At 38.5% G+C, this 18,903-nt stretch overlaps 1 protein-coding gene across 1 annotated transcript in view; it reads right to left on the bottom strand.

Moving 5' to 3' along the window:
• Window positions 1–8,281: 8,281 nt before the first annotated feature.
• The window catches only part of CRACR2A (calcium release activated channel regulator 2A), a 46,943-nt gene continuing 36,321 nt past the window's right edge, over window positions 8,282–18,903 (bottom strand). Inside the window, exons 13-17 of the mRNA XM_009080294.1 lie at window positions 17,016–17,097; window positions 15,703–15,817; window positions 13,960–14,061; window positions 9,284–9,360; window positions 8,282–8,372 (exon numbers count right to left, since the gene is read on the bottom strand). Of these exons, the coding sequence (XP_009078542.1) occupies window positions 8,282–8,372; window positions 9,284–9,360; window positions 13,960–14,061; window positions 15,703–15,817; window positions 17,016–17,097 (467 nt within the window). The remainder of the gene's footprint in view (window positions 8,373–9,283; window positions 9,361–13,959; window positions 14,062–15,702; window positions 15,818–17,015; window positions 17,098–18,903) is intronic.

The raw sequence follows: 18,903 nt of genomic DNA on the forward strand, positions 1-18,903 counted from the left end.
ATTTGCAGCTGGGTTTTGAATATCACCAAGAATGGACACTCCACAACCTCCCTGGGAAAACTTTTCCAGTGTTTGATCACATCCACAGTAAAAAAAAAAGAATAAATTTCTTGTGGTCAGATGGAATTTCATGTGTTTCAATTTGTGCCTGTAGCCTCTTCTACGGTCACTAGGCACTCCTGAAAAGTGTCTCCCTTCTCTTCATTCCCCATGTCATTCAAGTATTTACACACACTGATAAGATCCCTCTTGTGCTTTCTCTTCTCTAAATCCTCTGGGCCCAGTCATTCAGCTTGTTTTCAAAGTGCTTTCCTGTTCAATGATCTTGTTGCAGGTGTTCCTATGGTCTTAGGTAACTGTTAGGTTTTACTTTGGATATCCAAAGCAGACATGCAGAATGGTCTGCTTAACTGAAAAGATATTTGGGTTTTTCATCTGTACCACAGAAATGGTTGCAAGGAAACCTTGGAGGTTTCTAGTTCAGCTTAGTGCACCATGCAGAAATTTCCTCAAAGCTATGTCAAATCACTGTGGCTTTGTGTAAAACCTGTCCTGAAAACTTCTAAGGATGGAGATTTTCTAAGTTATCAGCAGATATGATAAACCCCATTCCCCCTCATGATAAACCACACCTTGCTTATTTCACATTATATTTTGAAACCTGCCAGCAGCTAATTTTTAATCATTTGATAGATGTCTGTAATTCTGATTTTGTATGACTTCACTTTCTTGATCAATGGGACCCTACAGAAATCTAAGCAGACTACATTTGGACAGCTACATCATCTCCATGGCAATGACAAGAAGATGTGTTAGCTACTGTTCTACACAACCCTCATGTCAATGAAGAACAAATATTGAACAAAATTTCCAGTATTTAATCATCTGTGTGTATGTTCTATATTTGCCTTGATGTGAGTAGCACTCAACTCCCATACAGCACACCCTGCATGGAGCATGGACATGACAAGAGCAAGAGATTCAGACATCTTATCCAAGTTTAGTAATTCCTTGCACAACCCTCCCTGGGGCTTCTAAAGACACCAACACACTTCAGTGCAGAAGGTGACTTTAAAGCATGCTTGCAAATAAATGTGCCTATATCGTACATGTAGAAATTTTCACTCTTATCGCTCATTTGTCTTTCTCTGCTGATAGACACATCATTTAATGCAAATCAGTCTCTCTGTTAGAATAATACCTAAAGAAGTCCTGTCACTGAGAAGCTGCATTAGCAATTTAAGCCTCATTTCAAAGAGATGAGCAACAGCCTTATTACAGCTTCATAATATAAATCCATACAATACAGGGTTGCTATGACAACTGATGAGCCTTAATAGCCTAGATTCAAAGGACCTTGTTCAAAACTGTCAAGTAGTGCAGTTCAATGTAGTTCAGTCATTTGCACCTGTAAGAACTGGGAAAGGTCGTACAGAACCAGAGCAGCTCAGTCACGCTCATGGGGGAGTGACCCTAGCTTTGCAGCTGAGTGCCATACCTCTGAGCTATGCAGTGGCAGTCTTGAGGCTTTTCAGCCCCTAGCAGAGGTATCCAAACTGATGTTTGGCTCCAGCAGTACTGAGCCCCCAAAGCCACCTGAGAGGCATGGTGAATTAGTTCGCTTCCAGTTCCATTTATCCATCTTTAAAGAAGAAGTTACAAGAAATAAGACAATTAAACACCTTGCTGATACTGAAAATGAGCTGCCCAGCCCTCTAGACTTCTGTTATCAAAACTGTGATCTTAGCTGTGTTTTCAGCCCCTATCCTCCCATAGTATTTGTCAGATTTTGCTGGGCTACTTCAGCTCACTAACGCAGCAGAGAATTCTGTCTTCTCCTTTTTTCCCCCCCTTGAGATTCTGCCAAGGCAGTAACTTAAAATGGTTTATTGCAGAGTTCTAATGACTTGTAAAAGGTAAAATGGAGGAGTAATGACTGGCAGGGATGGTGAATTGCAAACCTACCCTGTACTCTACCCCCTGAAAAAGACAGCACTTGAGCTTTGATAACAGCCATACAGACACAGCAATATACACATTCCTGATTCATATACGTAATTTGCTCTGCAAAGGCAAGATTTAAGTGTAATGTTGCAGCACCACTGAATCCTGAAAACAGGCAGACTGTGATTTTCCAAAGCTGACAATGCTCACTTTGCAATGGGGTCACAGAGAAGACAGAAAAAAAAAGGGCAGCTGGATACAGTGTAAAAAGACCTGAAAAAGCGTATTATGTATGCTCCGAGCAAAAGAACATGGATCTCACAACATGTGACATAAAGATGGCACCAGATAAAATGTAAAACACCAGGCACAACATGGGATGTCATGGAGGGATGGTAGCTGTGGCTGCTGCTGCTCTTTTTGCAAGTCCAGCCAAAACTTGAGCTGAGTACATATTGCAAAGATACAAACACAACACACCAATGTCATCAGTCACACAGACAGCACAGCAGGATCTTCACTGCTTGTCACCTACATACACACTAACAGCAGCTCAAGTAATAAGAGTACTTGAATAATACTCAGAGCCATATAATATTCTACTTGAATGTCTCAGTTCCACAGGCTTCCCTAGCTCTTTCTCTTCAGACTATGAAAACCAATAATTTCCAATGAGAAAGCTCCTCTGAATCTGGGTTCTTCTGGGAAGGCTTGCAACAATTACTGTGCTCAGGAGAAGCCAGTTGCAGAAAAGGAAGAGACCAACAACTGCAGAAGCTGAACACAATTTTCCAGTATAGCTGGATTTGTTTGAAACACTTTCCTCTTCAGTATTTGAAAGGAAAGAAGCAATACTTATCTGACTAATCAGATGTCCTTTAACTTCCAGTACATTTGGAAGCAATCAGTGTCACTAGATAAAATATTTCAGATTAGTAACAGGAATAAACTTTTATACCTGCCCTGTAAACTAACCTACATATTGTTCTTCCCTCAAGTGGTCTATTCTCATCATATAATAACCAAAAACCTTTTACTAGTTTCATATTAATAGAAATTTAGTTGTTTGAGGTGTAAACAGGTCAAGTACCTATCTTTCTCTTTTTTTAGGAGTGTATGTGAGTGGTATTGCAATTCCTGTAATTTCAATAATCAAAAAGACCCATTATTTCAACAGCTGTGGATGAATTCAGGAAGTTGCTACTGATGAGCTTTATGGGCATGTTTTTGCTTTCTAAAACAAGCTTCCACTTGTGCAGATGATGAAGTGGATTTATTCCAAAATGATCTCACATGGTAGAAAATTCTGCTAATACACAGATGCTGCAAACAAAAATGGTCTCAAGTTGGAAAATTTTACTTGAGTTAATTTACTACCAACCAACACAAATTTCTTATTGATGATTCAGGTTCTGGGGAAAGAAGAAGAATGCTAACAACCAGACAAACAGGCAGCACAGGAAGCTGAGGTGGTGTGCATAATGCTTTCTGCCGTCTCAAGGATTATGGTTTCTGCCATTCAGTGCCCAGTGCTTCTAGTGTTCTGGGCATCAGGATTCCTGGTGTCCTGTTCCTCACTTGTCCCTGCTCCAGCATGGGGAATGACCGCTGACTGCAGTTCTTTCAGAAGCAAACTTTCTTCAGTGTGGTCTGTTTGTCACACATTCCTTGTGTGTGGAGCATCCTCACCTTAAAAGCTGCAGATTACTCCTTAAATAGGTTATGCGAGAAGGTGCAGTGCACTTCTCACAGTAAGGTTACAGTGTACAATAAATTTTCCACTGTTGCATGGCTCACATCTGTGCAGGCTGGAATCAGTTTTGACCAGCACACAGAAATTCATGATCTCCCCATTCCAAAATACTAGGAGCACTGTGTTATATGCATGCAAATGGACTTTATAGTGTGCATACTGGGCACCTGACTAGGCTGAGACTAGTTTCTCCCTTTCTCCTACCAACTCATCATCCTCTCAAAGAGTTTATGTAGGTGCACACTGCTTATGAGCTGATATACTGATATACAGAGGTGAGCATCAGAAGAAATATTACTGGGTCAAGGAGTTGCATCAGTGAATTTGAGAGAAGGATGAAGTCTGCTGAGTGTCAGGAGCAATTTTTCAGCAGAATTTCTCATTCACTATTGTTGGTACTTTTCACTCTAGTAAGGGAAATTTTCAAGAGCAATATACATCTCTAAAAGTAAACACTACTGTTACCGATCTTACAATAGCTATGAATTAGGTCCAAAGACTTCATGACCCAGAAGCCAGTTTCATCAAGCACAGCTGCATCATGATCTTGACTTACCTTCACCCAAAAAGCTTTTGCAGGCAGTTGAGGAGATGGTGACCAAGCTAAAGCTAATTGAAAAAGGAAAGGGGAGAGGGAGAGGCAAAGGCAAATGAAAAGGAAAAGGAAGATGCACTGCTGTTAAATCAGTATTGGCTTTCTGAAGACCTAAGAAAAATAATGACAGGAGGAATGAAACCCTGCTGGAGGGTCAGAACACAGCAACCCAGCAACGCAGAGGATCAGTAAGCAGCAAGGAACAAGGGAACCTGACAATTCCCGTAACAGTTCAATGACTACCCGGACAGTAGAATCTGTCCAGAAATAAGAGCACTGTAGTATGTCAGTTATATGTGTCCTCTGTGAGCATTAATCAGCCAATAACTGCTGTTTGTTCAGGTGTGCTGACGGGTGGCTAGGCTCTGGCCTGAGGTTTAGCTAACCAAACAGACCTTGAGAAACTCTGGACATGCCACAAGCAACTCTAAACATTGCAAATAACAGAGTGAGAACCTGACAATAATTACAGACAGCACTGTGAACAATGGCTGGACTTCATAGGTGGGTAAGAGGGACTTACACAGTAACTTCACAACTAACTTCACAGATAATTGGAAGGGAATAGTAGGGACTCTTTTGGAAGTGGAAATGTGAAGGCAAACAGCGCCTGAGTAACTATGCCAATCACAGCATATAAAGCCAAGGTGCCGTAGGAACGGTAGAGGAAATATGTATGTGGGCACAGATGTACAAAAACTGGGACTCATGGGAAAAGGCAACTAGGGACATTCCCACCTGGAATACTGCATGCAGTTCTGATGTCCTCAACATAAGAAGGACATGGAACTGTTGGAGCAAGTCCAGAGGAGGGCCATGAAGTTTGTAAGAGGACTGAAGCACCTCCCTGATGAGGACAGGCTGAGGAAGTTGGGGCTGTTCAGCCTGGAGAAAAGAAGACTGCATGGAGACCTCATAGCAATTTTTCAATATCTGAAGGGGCCTACAATGGAGCCAAAGAGGGAAGTCTGTGTTAGGAACTGCAATGACAGGACAAGGGGTAATAGGTTCAAACTGAAGGAAAGGAGGTTTAGGTTAGATATTAGAAAAAGGTTTTTTACTGTGAGGGTGGTGAGACATTGGAACAGGCTGCCCAGGGATGTGGTAGCTGCCCCGACACTGGGGGGGTTCAAGGCCAGGCTGGATGAGGCCTTGTGCAACCTGATCTAGTGAGGAGGTGTCCCTGCCCATGGCAGGGAGGGTTGGGACTACATGATCTGCAAGGTACATTCCAACCCTTAAATTCTATGATTCTATGACAAGTTGCTTCTTTGGGCTATGAAAGGAAGACAAAGGGAGTGGTCAAGGTGTATTGCATGGAGGAAGAATAAGCATGGTAAAAAAATCAAGAGAAGATAGAATAAAAAGGAACTGTTCTATGCAAGCAAGCTGCTGGTTAGAGTACATCTGACTGAGCCTTGTACCCCATAGCTGCAGGCTATCCAGTCTTTTTATTAAATCTTATTTCTACCAAATTTCTGCATGATCCTGGGGAGAGGGGGAGGGAAGACTGGGAAAGAGAGCACTGCAAATCATAGGAGTTTGGTACATCTATGTTTTCATCAGCAAACTTCAATATTGATCTGTTGGAAAGGAAGACAAGGATTGGGCTATCAGTGTTCATATTTATGGAAATGCTGTGTTGTCTGTGTGGCTGATACTAGTGCTGATGACATTAGTGTCATGTATGCATCTGCACCTTTGCAATATGTACTCAGCTTGGGCTTTGGCTGGACTAGCAAAAAGGAACAGCAGAAGCCACAAACATCTGTCTGAGATGGAAGATACTGCCTGGGTCTTAGACTGCACCAGATCTGTCTCTAGTAGATGAAGAAATCCCTATTATCCCAGGATTCAGCTGCTCCTTAGCATTGCCTGATCTCAAGCTGTGTATGATCTGCTAGCAGGGTCTCAGTGCATACAAAGAAAATCCATTTCACATGTCACTGTCCTTCAAAATCAAGATGAACTTCAGGGAATAAAAAAATTAGGATCTAAATTGTGGGGCTACAGTCATGGGCAGCAAAGTTGAAATTGAGTCCTCAAACTGTCTTCCTGAGGCTGATAGGGACTGGAAGAAATACTGCCAGTTCTGATATTGATGGGGTGGGAAACACCCTACTGCAGGGGAAAAGAGCATTCAAAGTCAATTAGCAAAGCTGATATTTAAACTGATGGCACTTCTTCCCTAATTGAAATTGGGATAAAGAGTTGGTTTTGTTGATGTTTAAATTAAGGGTTTGCATTAGTTCAGCTTGAGCCAGGACTGAACACAGATGATTCAATTCTGAGAAGATTTATATGATGGAGAACATGCAACAGTCAATAAGGTAACTCATGCCTCCACAACCAGTAATGGACCTCAAGAAGCAACTCTGGAAAGTGAACAGAAGCCTATTGATTTTCAGTAATGGATGCTCATTTTACTCCCTCTGTGTTTTAGAGGTTCTTAGGCATTTCACTGAAAGCAAGGGGAGTTTTTTTCATTTGGATGAGCAGATTCTCAGGAATAAACAAGGGAAAAAACCCCAAGCATCAGCTTATTCTGTGCTACTTGGTTCATCCATCATTCCTGATAGAAGGAAAATCCTGGTTATTCTACCTCATAGGGAATTGGTTATGTTTGGATCCCAACTCACAGGAAAAGGCATTTGAGTGCTGGTAGGGATATAGAAATTATAGAAGAAAGTTTGCAAACCTCTCTTGTATAGTTCTTGGAACTAGATAAATACATTTGACCAGAATGAAATCCCAAGAGCACAATTAATTACTGACAAAGTTTTTATCCAAAAATAGAGTCACTTATTGAGCTAGTGCTTAACATTCATCTTTAGTTTGAAAATGATTCATTATTCAAGTGAAAAATAACTATTTTAAACATTTAGAAAATGGATTGAAAACATGTCTGTAACAGTCTCATATAATGAAATGGACAGTGTTGCTTTATATTTTAATGAGATAAATTATGCCATGGGTTCCACTTTCCAAACAAGCTCACCATCATGAATAATTGTTCCTAATGTCTACCACAATAGCTGGATGCAGTGAAAATATATACCAACAATAATAACTGTTGATTGTATCCTGGCTGGGTGACCTACTCTCAAGCCTCTTATTTTCATATATATTCTACAAAGGCATCCGAAAGTAATTATGACATTTGTGTTTCTTATGATCCAGGGTGGGCCATGATTCTCTAAAACATGTCCCTGTGGGTTTGATTCCTCAGCCACTGTGTCTCAGTGATATCAGGCCCTGGGGGAATGCTGTGTGGCAGATGCTTTTGCAAAACCAGTCACGTGTTCTGCTACATGAAGAAGAATTTTTTCTTAACATTGCTAAAGAGAGCAACATCTAACTGGATTTTGGGTGAGATTTTTCACTCCTTAAATGCTGGTAAGTTTCCCAAAATCTTCCTCAAAATATGATCTTCTGTTTTGGAAACATCTACCCCTAAAATCTGGCATGAAACCTTCTGAGACAGACTTTGAAGACAAAGACCTGTTCAGTCAGCCACAACATGCATTTTGCTACAAACAAGTACACCTATTGCAATTTTAAAGAAACTGTAACAAAGGTTAGTATAAAATCAGAATCTAAAGATCTAAAGAGCACTGAAATAAGCAGTATTCAGAAGATGGGTCATTCACTCCAGTAAGAATTTACTTCACATTCCAAGCAGTTTTCTTCCTGTAAAATTATTTCTTATTATTAATAATGTGGCAGTTTCTACAAGCCTGATGACAAATCAAGATTCAATGGTATTAGGCATCAAACAGAATAAAAGACTGTTACTGCCCCAAATACACTGTCAATTAACTGCAGACGATATTTATAAAAGCGGAGATCAGAGCATACAAAGGTTTTAAGTTTTACTTACACCTACACTCAGAACACAGCAGAAGAAATATTTGGAAGATAAAAGCAAATCTGATAGTGCTATGTAGTGTCGTATAAATGTATGACTTGTCTAAACATGCCCCAGCATTTTATTGCCTGCTACAGCAAGACTTTTTATTCATATCCGCTTGAAGTTGAATAGTTTTCTCTTTCACTTTATCTTCATGTTCCTTTAAAATCCTGGGGAAAAGAAACAATACTTTTTAGAAAAAGTCAATAATATCCATAAAAAAGCAAACCAAAAAACATTTTCCCAAGCCTATAAAATTGTCCAGACATTAACAGAAAATGATATAATTTTGTGAACTAACAAACAAACTAAAAAATAGAATTATGGCGGCTCCATCATAAAACTGGCTTTCTAGTTTAGTTAGAAAAATTAATTAGTTCTGATAGTTAACATTTCTTGGGTATTACAGAGACTCAAAACAGTGACATGCATTTGTTATTTTTGAGGCTGGAACAAAATAAAACCACATCTGGCTACCTAGACATTACCAATTACCTGACATTTTCACAAAATTTCACTGATTTCAGCAACTATATTAAAGATCTACCTTTTCATTGCCAGTGCCTTCACCTCTGTAAGTAGTTCAGAGGGCACATGTTTTCCTGTGGTTTTACCCCTAGCCTTTATACAGCTTCAAAAATCCACTTATCCCTGTCTTCCAGCCCCCAGGCAGACAGCAGATTCGAGCTGTAATGAGCAGAGGGAAGAAAGAAGCACATCCAATGTCCTGCTGTCCTGCTACAAGGATTCAGCAGCATCCATTTCCAGGTATATTTCTCCAACACTCCAAGAAATTCTTGCAAGAACTCTCACAATATCGCAGGCCCTCACCTTTCCTAGCAACAATTCATGTGTTTCTGCATCTATACAGAGCTTCACTAGATCAACATAGGATCTTTATGAACCTGAGCAACTGCTCAGTCAGAGCAACAGGGTCAGGCTACAGGCCAGTCTAAAAGGAACAAATATTTACTCACCCTAAGTTCCTATAATACTAATTTTAAGAAAGAGAATTCACTCTGTCATCAGTGACAGGGCAGTCAGGCACATAAAGAACTCATAGATTGTGCTCTCTTCTTACCTAGCTAAGTGAAGTACAGACTTTTCCACATTGTACCCAGAATATGCACTGCATTCATAGAAAATTAATTTGTAATCCTACAATCAAACAGAAAAATCATTTCAATTAATTTTGCACAATATCTCATTCCAGCTTTAAAAAAAAACGCAGCATAGAAATACTGAAATTCACAAATAAAGAGAAACAGATCTTAGGAAACATTAGGATTTAATTCTAGAGCTAACAGTAAAGAGTAACAAAAGAAGTCCAACTGTGCCTCACAACTATATGCTTTTCTTAGCAGATGTTTGTTCTATACAATGGCTTTTGCTGTAAGAACTCAACACAAACATGTCCTGTAAGGTGCAGAAGTCGAGTGAACTTTCCTTGTGATGATCGGGCAACTAGTACACCACTGAGTGTTGGACAAAGCAGGTGAAAAGAATTCCAGTGACTTTTGTTTCATGTATTTGTGCTTGTGAAATTTTTCTGTACCTCCTTTTGCAGTCACCCTGCACCTTTGGTTTTGTTCCCCTGGAAGCTTTGCAATTAAGAACAGAGGTTAAATGATCAATTCTTGGAGAGATTCTCAGCACTTCAGCTAAAGTCTTTTCAGCATAAATGTAAATGCAAGAGCTCATCTGCACAAAAGCTTGACCTGGGAGTTGTGATGGCAAGTTTGAGAGGGAATGACAGATTATCCCCCAAAATAGACATCTGTCTACTTTCAGATTGAAGCTCACCTACATTACCTCTATGGTATTACTACACGTCCTTTCACCAATCCAGATTTCAAGCTTCTATTCACTTTCCACTTTTCTGTGTGTCTTATAACCATTTATGGCAGCAGATTACAATTCAAATAATTTTACCGGATAATTACAATCACATCTGCATGTTTTCATTTGTTTGTTATTGAGTGTGGTTACTGCATTTGTACTTATTTAACCATTCTTCATAAGATACAAATAAGAATTTGATTTTCAGAAGTTCCCATTAAAATGACCAGGTATTTCAGTTTTGGTCTGGGGTTTTTTTTAATATATATACACCAAGCTTCCAAAAGTGCACATCTTTTATAAATTTTTATGGTCTTCGTGAAATTTCAGAGACAAAAAGTGGGGATAAGAAATTCCATAAACACAGTAGTTTATTTTAGCAGCTCTAAAATAGTGCTATCAAATGTCAGTTTTAAATATGTAGTCAATGGTTATATGGTTCGTTTTAATAAAAACCAGGATTGAACCACTTGCAGGAATTTCTGGATGGCCAGGTAAGCACAGAAGAGCAGAGAAGGAAGAAATCAGGCAATGTTAATGTTTGAAAGTTATTTTATTTTATTTTTTTTACTCATTGTTCTGTATAATATTTACAGTGATGTAACTATGATTCACTTGTTTTTGTTAGAAAAGTTTTAAGATAAAATTCGATTGGCTCAAATTTCTTGCTAGCTATGCAAACAGAAGTTTGAAATAAAATTTACACTCTCTTTTCTGCTGCTCAGCTGATCAGAACTCCAATAGAAAACCTACTGTGGTCAGTTTCCATCTACTTCATGTCATTCAAGCAGAGAGTAATACTACTCTGACATCTTCCCCACATACAACAGAATGTCACTAAAGGAGAACTGACAGTGATGACATCATGAATCTGAATAGATTTTACAACAAATTGCATGAGTGAAAGACAACAATTTAAACTCAATAATAATTGGCTAATTCTGTCAGTCTGGCAAAAAGGTTCTCCTCTGAAAGGGGAGACAGCCTGGAAACACACAGGGTCATTCCTTTGATTCAAAGAGGAAACTTCAATTGATAGCACACACAAGGAGCACAAAATAGCAGAAGGCAGGACACATATAATTAATAAGCCAGGAAATGCCATCCATCTCCATCCAGGAATTAGCTATTGAACCTCAGAGACCACTGGAAATTATTTCATTTTAAACACTTACCTACAAATCAGCAGAGTTCTAAAGAACAGGGAGGAAAGTGAATGGTTAGCAAAAGGAGCTGGGCAATTTCTGTCCTGTAAAGTAGTATAGCTCTGAAATAATAGCTCCCTCATTAGCAGTATTATTTGTATAACAATGGCACTGACAGGTTGACAAAGGAGACACTGTGTGAACACACAGAAACAGTTCTCATCCCATGAAGCACACATAGTCTGCAAAGTGAAGGCAGACAAAGGCATGATTACCTTCTCTTTTTGTTGAGGAACAGCTATTGAGAATGACTTATTGACCCATTTAAGATCACTCAGGAAGTATGTACAGGGTCAAAATAAAATCATGCTGAGTATGAACATGCCTGAGCAGCATCTTTATTAGAAGGCATTTTATTTAAATCATTGGCAGTGGTTCCACTAATCTACTCAAACAGAACATTCGCTATTCCTGGATGCTCACAATATGGTCTGAACACTCTCTGTGTTGTTGTGCTCATATGAACTCTTGATCAGTGGATCAAGCAGAAATTTGTTAAATGGAGTTTTCCTTTTGGATCCTCTGTTGAAAAAGTCAAATGGACTTCCATGATCCCTCTGCTCATTCTAGTCCCCCTTTCACAATGTATAACACACATACAGCAACTACCAGTTTTCTCAATAACAAGGGCTCTCTTCAGGCTGCCATTCTTCCTTTTAATAATGATCTGTGCTGCCTGCCTTGCAAAGAAGTTATGTGGTATGTGCATTACAATGGAGGCCCTGGTGTTTCTGACCAACTTTGCAGTACACTGACTTGTAAGTTGTGTGACAGAAGCAAAGCAAGGGTTAATACAGCTGGGATGGAATGACCTCTGAGAGTACACATTCCTTTCTGACTACAGAAAAAACTAGGTAGAAAACAATCCCATCCTGTGATTCATAGAAGCAGTCCTTAAAAACTGTTAGACTTTAGGGTCAACAGGCTAATCTGATTCTTTGCACGAGAACAGGTTCAGGGTTATTTTTACCAAATATGGCTGTACATATTTGTATCAGCTCAGCATCTAGTCCTGTGAATTTTTGATCATTTTTTAATAATTCATGGAATTATTCACAAAATAAGTAACTCAATTGCATTCGCTAATAGAGACAGTGGTATGTGGTTTCATAGGAATTACATGACTACTTAGCAAGAATTAATATTTCATTAAAATTCACAGTTATAATTAGCTCAGCAAGCAAATTATTATAATTTAATTATCTCTATGCTGCTTTTCAACTAATCCATTGTCATTAATCATTCTTTCTCTTAACTACCTCAGGCAGCACATTCAAACATTCAAATGAGTCATTCAGATCCATTCATTTGATTATAACCATCTTATTTGACAACTTTGTTTTACTTATGCAAAATATTTTATTTTCTTGCATGACATGTTAGAATTAATAGCCTGGTGGGCTGTGAGTTCTATATACTAGAATGATTCATCTTTGTTTTACTAGCACAGTTTTTTTAGAGAGTGAGATGACACGTAAGACACCTACTCCCTGTCCATTTAGCATTCATGTGTCACTTGTTTTTTCACAGAAGAATTCAATGTTACACCCTAGAGTCCCTCCTAGCGTCCAGGGTCTCAAAGTTATTTCCATGCATACAAGAAAATAAAGCTGATTTCATAAAGGGAGAACCTTTGAGGGATGAAGTTCAAGACTGATTTTGCTCTTCCTATTAAAAAAAACCAACAATGGGCCCAAAGTTGAATACAGAGGTATGATTTCGAAAGGCTGTATGAATAAACAAAATAAGGCAAAAAGAGATCTGGCCCTAATTCTTTCAGTTATAGAGAGGTGCCTAGCAGCAATATTTCCTGGAAGAACAATTCAGCTGCATTTCATATTTTGAAAATACCTTTTTTGGTTACTAGCAAGTAGAGGTATAAGTCTAATTTTCAAAGGAGAAACAGGCAGATATGCGAAATCCAGCATGTTGTTTAATTTAAGCATATTCCTACCAGTTCAGTTAATTTTTCAGGAATATTGGCATGACTTATTTCTGAATATATGAGTATTCCAGAGACCTTGGTGTTCAAACTATATGCACTGTATAGAGAGATTCAAAAGCAAAATTGATAGGCATGGTACACAGGAATATAAACAAGTATCTGGTATTCTCAGTCCCTATAATGCTTAAATTATGCCCATGGATACCCAGTGCTCTGGTAGATGCAGACTGTTAACTCTACTTATTTTATCTCCTTGATGGAAAGTTACTAAAAGTAAACATGTTTTCTACTCCTACCACAGGAGTAACAGATGGTCTTCTGTGGTTTTACAGGAGGTAGGAGGGAGAAAAGGTCCCCAAATTATCTCTCTGTTAAGAATCCATCCACAGAGAAAAGAGAGAAAAATACAGAGAGAAAAGAGAAGGGAGCAAAAAAATAGAAAGAGAGAACAAAAAGAGACAGGGAAGAGATAGTGAGAGTGAATTCTTAATTATTTTTTTTCTCCACTCACTTTCCAGTGTGTTTGTTTTTTGATTTGGTTTGGTTTTGGGTTGATTTTTTTTTTTATCTAGACAGTGTTATAGCTACTATAATTATCAGCACTTACACCACTGAGACCTGAATTGATGAGTGTGATGGAGTTCCTAATCCTTAAAAATACTTGTCTGATTAAAATTAATCTATGTTTCTATGAATTTAGACACATTGAGACTCCATTTTAAAACCTTCCCCTTCAAGCTTTGTAAGGGGTTCCCTTATGTACAGTACCTTAGCAAGATGCTCTCCCATTCCCTTAGGAATCTCGCGTTCCTTTTCATTATCAGTTTTATTGCCCAACAAAAGGAGAGGCATACTCTCCCCAGCTGCCTCCTACAGAATAAAGAACAAATATCAGCTGAGGCATTGTATTTTAAAAAAATCACAGATCAAGAGGATAAAAACTAACAAATGTCACACTATAAAAAGATATATAAGACTTCACACACCAGCCAGGTATGTGCCACTTTACTTACAAACATCTCAGGAATTCAAGTTAGATAAAAGGCATGAAAATGACAGAATGTTAAGATTACACTAACTTGGCATTTTTTTAATAGCAGCACAGAAGCTCATTAGACTCTATATTAAAATGGGAGAGAGAAAAGTGCCTTGCTACCCAGGCTCAGACATTGCATGTTTATAGCCACTGCTTTTCTAATTACATGGCCAGCAAAATAATGACAACACCTGGGTACAATTAAATCAAATGACTTACATGAAATAGTGGAGAAATGCACAGAATAGGCCCCCAAAAATGCACAGAATCGACAGAAATCAAAATTCATTCTGAAAATGGTTATAATTATCACAGTGAGTGCTTTCACAAAGTGGGTTGAATGCTACAGCAGTAAATGGACTTGGCCGTATGTCTTCAACTTAGCAACAGTTTGCAGCAAACAAAATTAGTCAGTAAAGATGAGTGAACCATTACAGCTTGGAAAAAGGTTTTGATCACAATATCCAATTTTTCTGGATCAAAATCCTCCAGCTTTTGCCATACTGAATCAAAAGAGTCACTGATTTGTTAAGGTCATATATTTTATAAGGGTCTGTTCTTACAAATGCATGCTGCTATTACTTCAGTGAGGTTACTCAATGTGTGCAGTAACTGTGCCTGTTCGGAAACATTTGAATGACTGAGTCCTAATTTGAACTCACAAAGCCACCTCTTGGCCATTATGGAAAACAGTGTATTATACTAGGGCACATGCCAAATGAAATCAGACAAAATGATCTTTGCATACCAATTTGTCCCTTACTTTTTCATTGAGCAAACAGGAAGTCACACTTTGTTCTCACTAGTGACTCAACCCTTTATGGCAGCAGCCTCAGCTTTATTTTTACTTTTTGTTCTGGCCACAAGCAAATTCAGCTGCTTACACTCTTAGTTTGTTTTAATTTTTAATCAACTGAAGTCACTCAATCCCATGGGCTATGATTTTATATTCATGTGGTTGAAATGATGATCCCCAGAAAACTGAACTGTCTGTCAGAGAAAATTTTACAGCACTCACGTAGATACCATAGTTTAAATTTATAAACCACAGGTTAAGTTTGTGGCTTATGTCCACAACATAGTCAACTTCCCATAAGCTACATATTTGGCTGCCAAACTGCTAGTGATGATCGGTGACTATCAGATCACCATCACTAATTCAAAGCACTTCTCAGTGCTAGTGGTGATCCAACAGGAGTAACCAGCTGGATTACCATTACGAGAAATCAAAGGACTCTATGCTGGGATTTCCCCACTTCTTATTTGAAGTCCTTAAAACCCTGGAACTATGATTTGCTCACAGACAGAGATTAAAAGCAGCTTTACTTGTGACTGCACAGATGCAACTCACTAACAAAAATGTAATTGTCACAACACATGCTGCTTTCTGTGCTTTGCCCTGCTAACAGCCCTTGTTCAGAAGAAGGTAGAGAATAATGACACCAGAGTTTAGATTTAAAGTTATGTCATGTTACCTCAACGCTTATCAGCCACTGTTTGACAGCTAAGAATGTGTCTTTTGCTGTTATATCATACATCACAATGACACCATCAGCTTTTCTGAAAAACTGCTTGGTAATACTTCGATACCTGGAAGTAAGAACATGTTTACAGCTCTCTTCAACAGAAGCAGCAATCTGACAATGAAAATTTTATAATAATGTCCCCCATTTTCCCCCATCCCCCAAAGGATTATATTTGCCATACTGTTTCTTCTAATCATCTACTCTTAGTAAAGGTTAAACCCTGTTAATTTTGTTTACATATGCATTCTAAAATTCCATAAACAAGACAAGAGAGAAGCTGTAATACTGATCTTTACTGCAGGTCTTGTTTGAAAGGTGAGGCTTATTATAAATTATAGTAAGCAATCCCATTCTCCCTGAAGCATCAGACCCCAAGAATTACTGCAATGGCAAATAAAAAAAAAAATAATCCCCCCATTTTTTAAAAGATAGTGTTTGGGAAAGTTTCCCCTGCCTTCTTTAATTGATTCTGGATTAGGCTGGATAATCAGCTGCAAATCTACACCTTTTCTCCCACCCTCTTTCATTTTAAGCTTAGAGCAGAAATTTCCCCCTCACCAAGTGCTCTTCTAAAGTCAGCTAGAGCTAGGGTTTTTGGAGCTTTTTTCCCAAGCTTCCTGTAGAAAACATAGATTATCATCCTTGCTTTCAGTCATAGAAAACAACACGAGGTGAGGAGATGGTGAAGGAAATGACTGCTGAAAACTTATGAAAACTTTAGAGTTCTTCAACTACGATAGGATTGTTTTGGTAATAGAAAACCTTCTTTGTTATATATTGTGGCTTTTTCTCCTATAGAAATAATTCTAGGTGCATTTTAAAATCAGCCTTCCTCCCAAAGGAATTGTGTGGTGCTAAACTTTAAGAGCTTACATAATGATAAATCTTCTACAGACTGGTAGTTTTTCAATGCATGCTTAGCAGTAAATCAGCACATTATTGCTGTAAGGGGAAAGATATAAACTGTGAATCCACTGGCTCTATTAGAAATACTCATATATTTGTTCCTCTCCCAAGAAACAGGATTAGATCCATATTTACTAATCTTCCAACAAATGATTCAAGGAAGCAAAATCTTAAAATGTGTACTGGTTTTGCCTGGGATAGACTCAAATTCCATCATACTGTCCTTATTTCAAACAACATGTGTCACACTTTCACCCTTCCGATTCTCTCCTCCATTCCACTGGATGGGGGAGCAAGGGAGCAGCTACACAGCTTAGCTGACTATCAGGGTGAAACCACAACAGAATGTTTCTCACCGTTCCTGGCCAGCAGTGTCCCAGAGTTGCAGTGCTACCTGGGTGTTATCTACTGTGACGGTTTTCACATTGTAATCCACACCTACAACAGAAATATAAAGTAGGTTATCTCTTTGTATACTGTTTGATCTTTGAAAACTGAATTCAGCAAATAGCAACAATTCCAGAAAGGTAACAAGATAGATACAACATTAAAATTTCTATCCATAGTCTCCAGCTATCAGAGGACAAGAGCTTTTATTTGCCTCAAGTTCTTCAGTAATAATATACTCAATGTGAATAGAGTAGTTCAATTTTATAAAAACTGTAAGATAAGTGACTTTCCAAATCAGGAAACATGAGTCAAGGGTCAATTTGACAGTCCACGGGCATCTAAACCATTTGGCCTGGAATTCATGCTGTGTAACCAGTTGTCTGAAATTTCAGTGTTTAGTCAGAGCTAACTACATAGGTACCTTCTACAATTAGTGGAAAAACACAAGGCACAGAGGACACTGGAACCAAAGATAAATGCTGAAGATATATGGACTGAACATGTGGAGAACCTCCTCCCCTCTTCAGAATACAGAAAACAAGCTGACTACAGTTAGGTTAATGCCCTAATTTTTATGTAGCTAAATGGAAGGGAGATAAAAATTAATTGATCTAAACTTTTAGATGAATCCTCTCCAAATTCCCCTAACTCACGAACATGCAAGTAAGTATCTTCTGGATATTTATAATGATAATTAGAGCCTTCAATATTAATCATTCACTACCTCCTCCTAATGACAACCTGCATTTTCTTGTATCACACTGTGCTGAATCACAGAATCACAGCATCATAGAATAACTTGGGTTGGAAGAAATCTCGGTAGGTCACCAATTATTTCTTTGGGGCTATTTTCCACATCACTGGGATTTTTACCACCATCATTAATGAAGAAGCATCTAAGCCTGCATTTTTTCAATAGGCAATTAAGAAATGTGGATAGAGGATATATCCATTGCTTATATTTCAAGGGAAGAAATTTGAACTATTCTGTAGAAATTAAGTAAGAACGCTCTTCTCCAGGTTGTTCACTTGACTTTTCAACCTTCTGTATCTTGCCAGCCAGAGCCCACACCTGTGAAACTCATTGATGTATCAAGACTAAACCAAAGCTATGACAAATACTTTCTTGACATTGTCTTTGCAAGAACACTGCATGACCAGCCAAAAGGTGAAAAAGGACTGTCTCACTCCTGTGTTTTCCCTCTGGAAAATAACACACACTGTGCAAGACCTCAGAGTCTAGAGATGTGTATCAGCCATTTACAAGACAACATGGATAGGACATAGCATATAGGTCTCTTGCATACACAAATAGACAACTTCATATAGATGTCTAAGCTCCCATTCCAGTTAATGAAGATCTAGTCAATGAAAAACTGAGTCTAGGAAAGCTCACCTTGAAGTAGGCACCAAGAGTCAGGTTAATTTGTCCCTGGGCTCTTCTGACTGGATTAATTAGAAAAGGATGGCAGTGTAGAATTCAGTTGTTTGCCCACAGGCACCTAGTGCTACTTTAGATGCTATTTGGCAATCAGTGTATCTGTTTCAATCTGGCAGGACACCCAGGAGACCTGCACTCTTTCAAAGTAGCAGCTGAACACCAGGTGAAATAACTTAGAATGCCAAATTCCATTTAAATCCATACACTAAGAACTTAGATCTTCCCTGATTCCAATGTGAATCTAGACACTCAACATACCAGTAGAAATTTAAACTCAGGTGTCTTTATGTACCCCCCATAAGTCAAGGGAACTGCAGTAATTGCTCACCTGAATGTTCTTAGACAGTTACAAATACAATACAAATCCATTAATTTAAATGCTTTCTATTGTGAATAAATTTATTTCATATATG

This window comes from Acanthisitta chloris, unplaced genomic scaffold (assembly GCF_000695815.1).
Source record: "Acanthisitta chloris isolate BGI_N310 unplaced genomic scaffold, ASM69581v1 scaffold19458, whole genome shotgun sequence".
Classification (NCBI taxonomy): Eukaryota; Metazoa; Chordata; class Aves; order Passeriformes; family Acanthisittidae; genus Acanthisitta; species Acanthisitta chloris.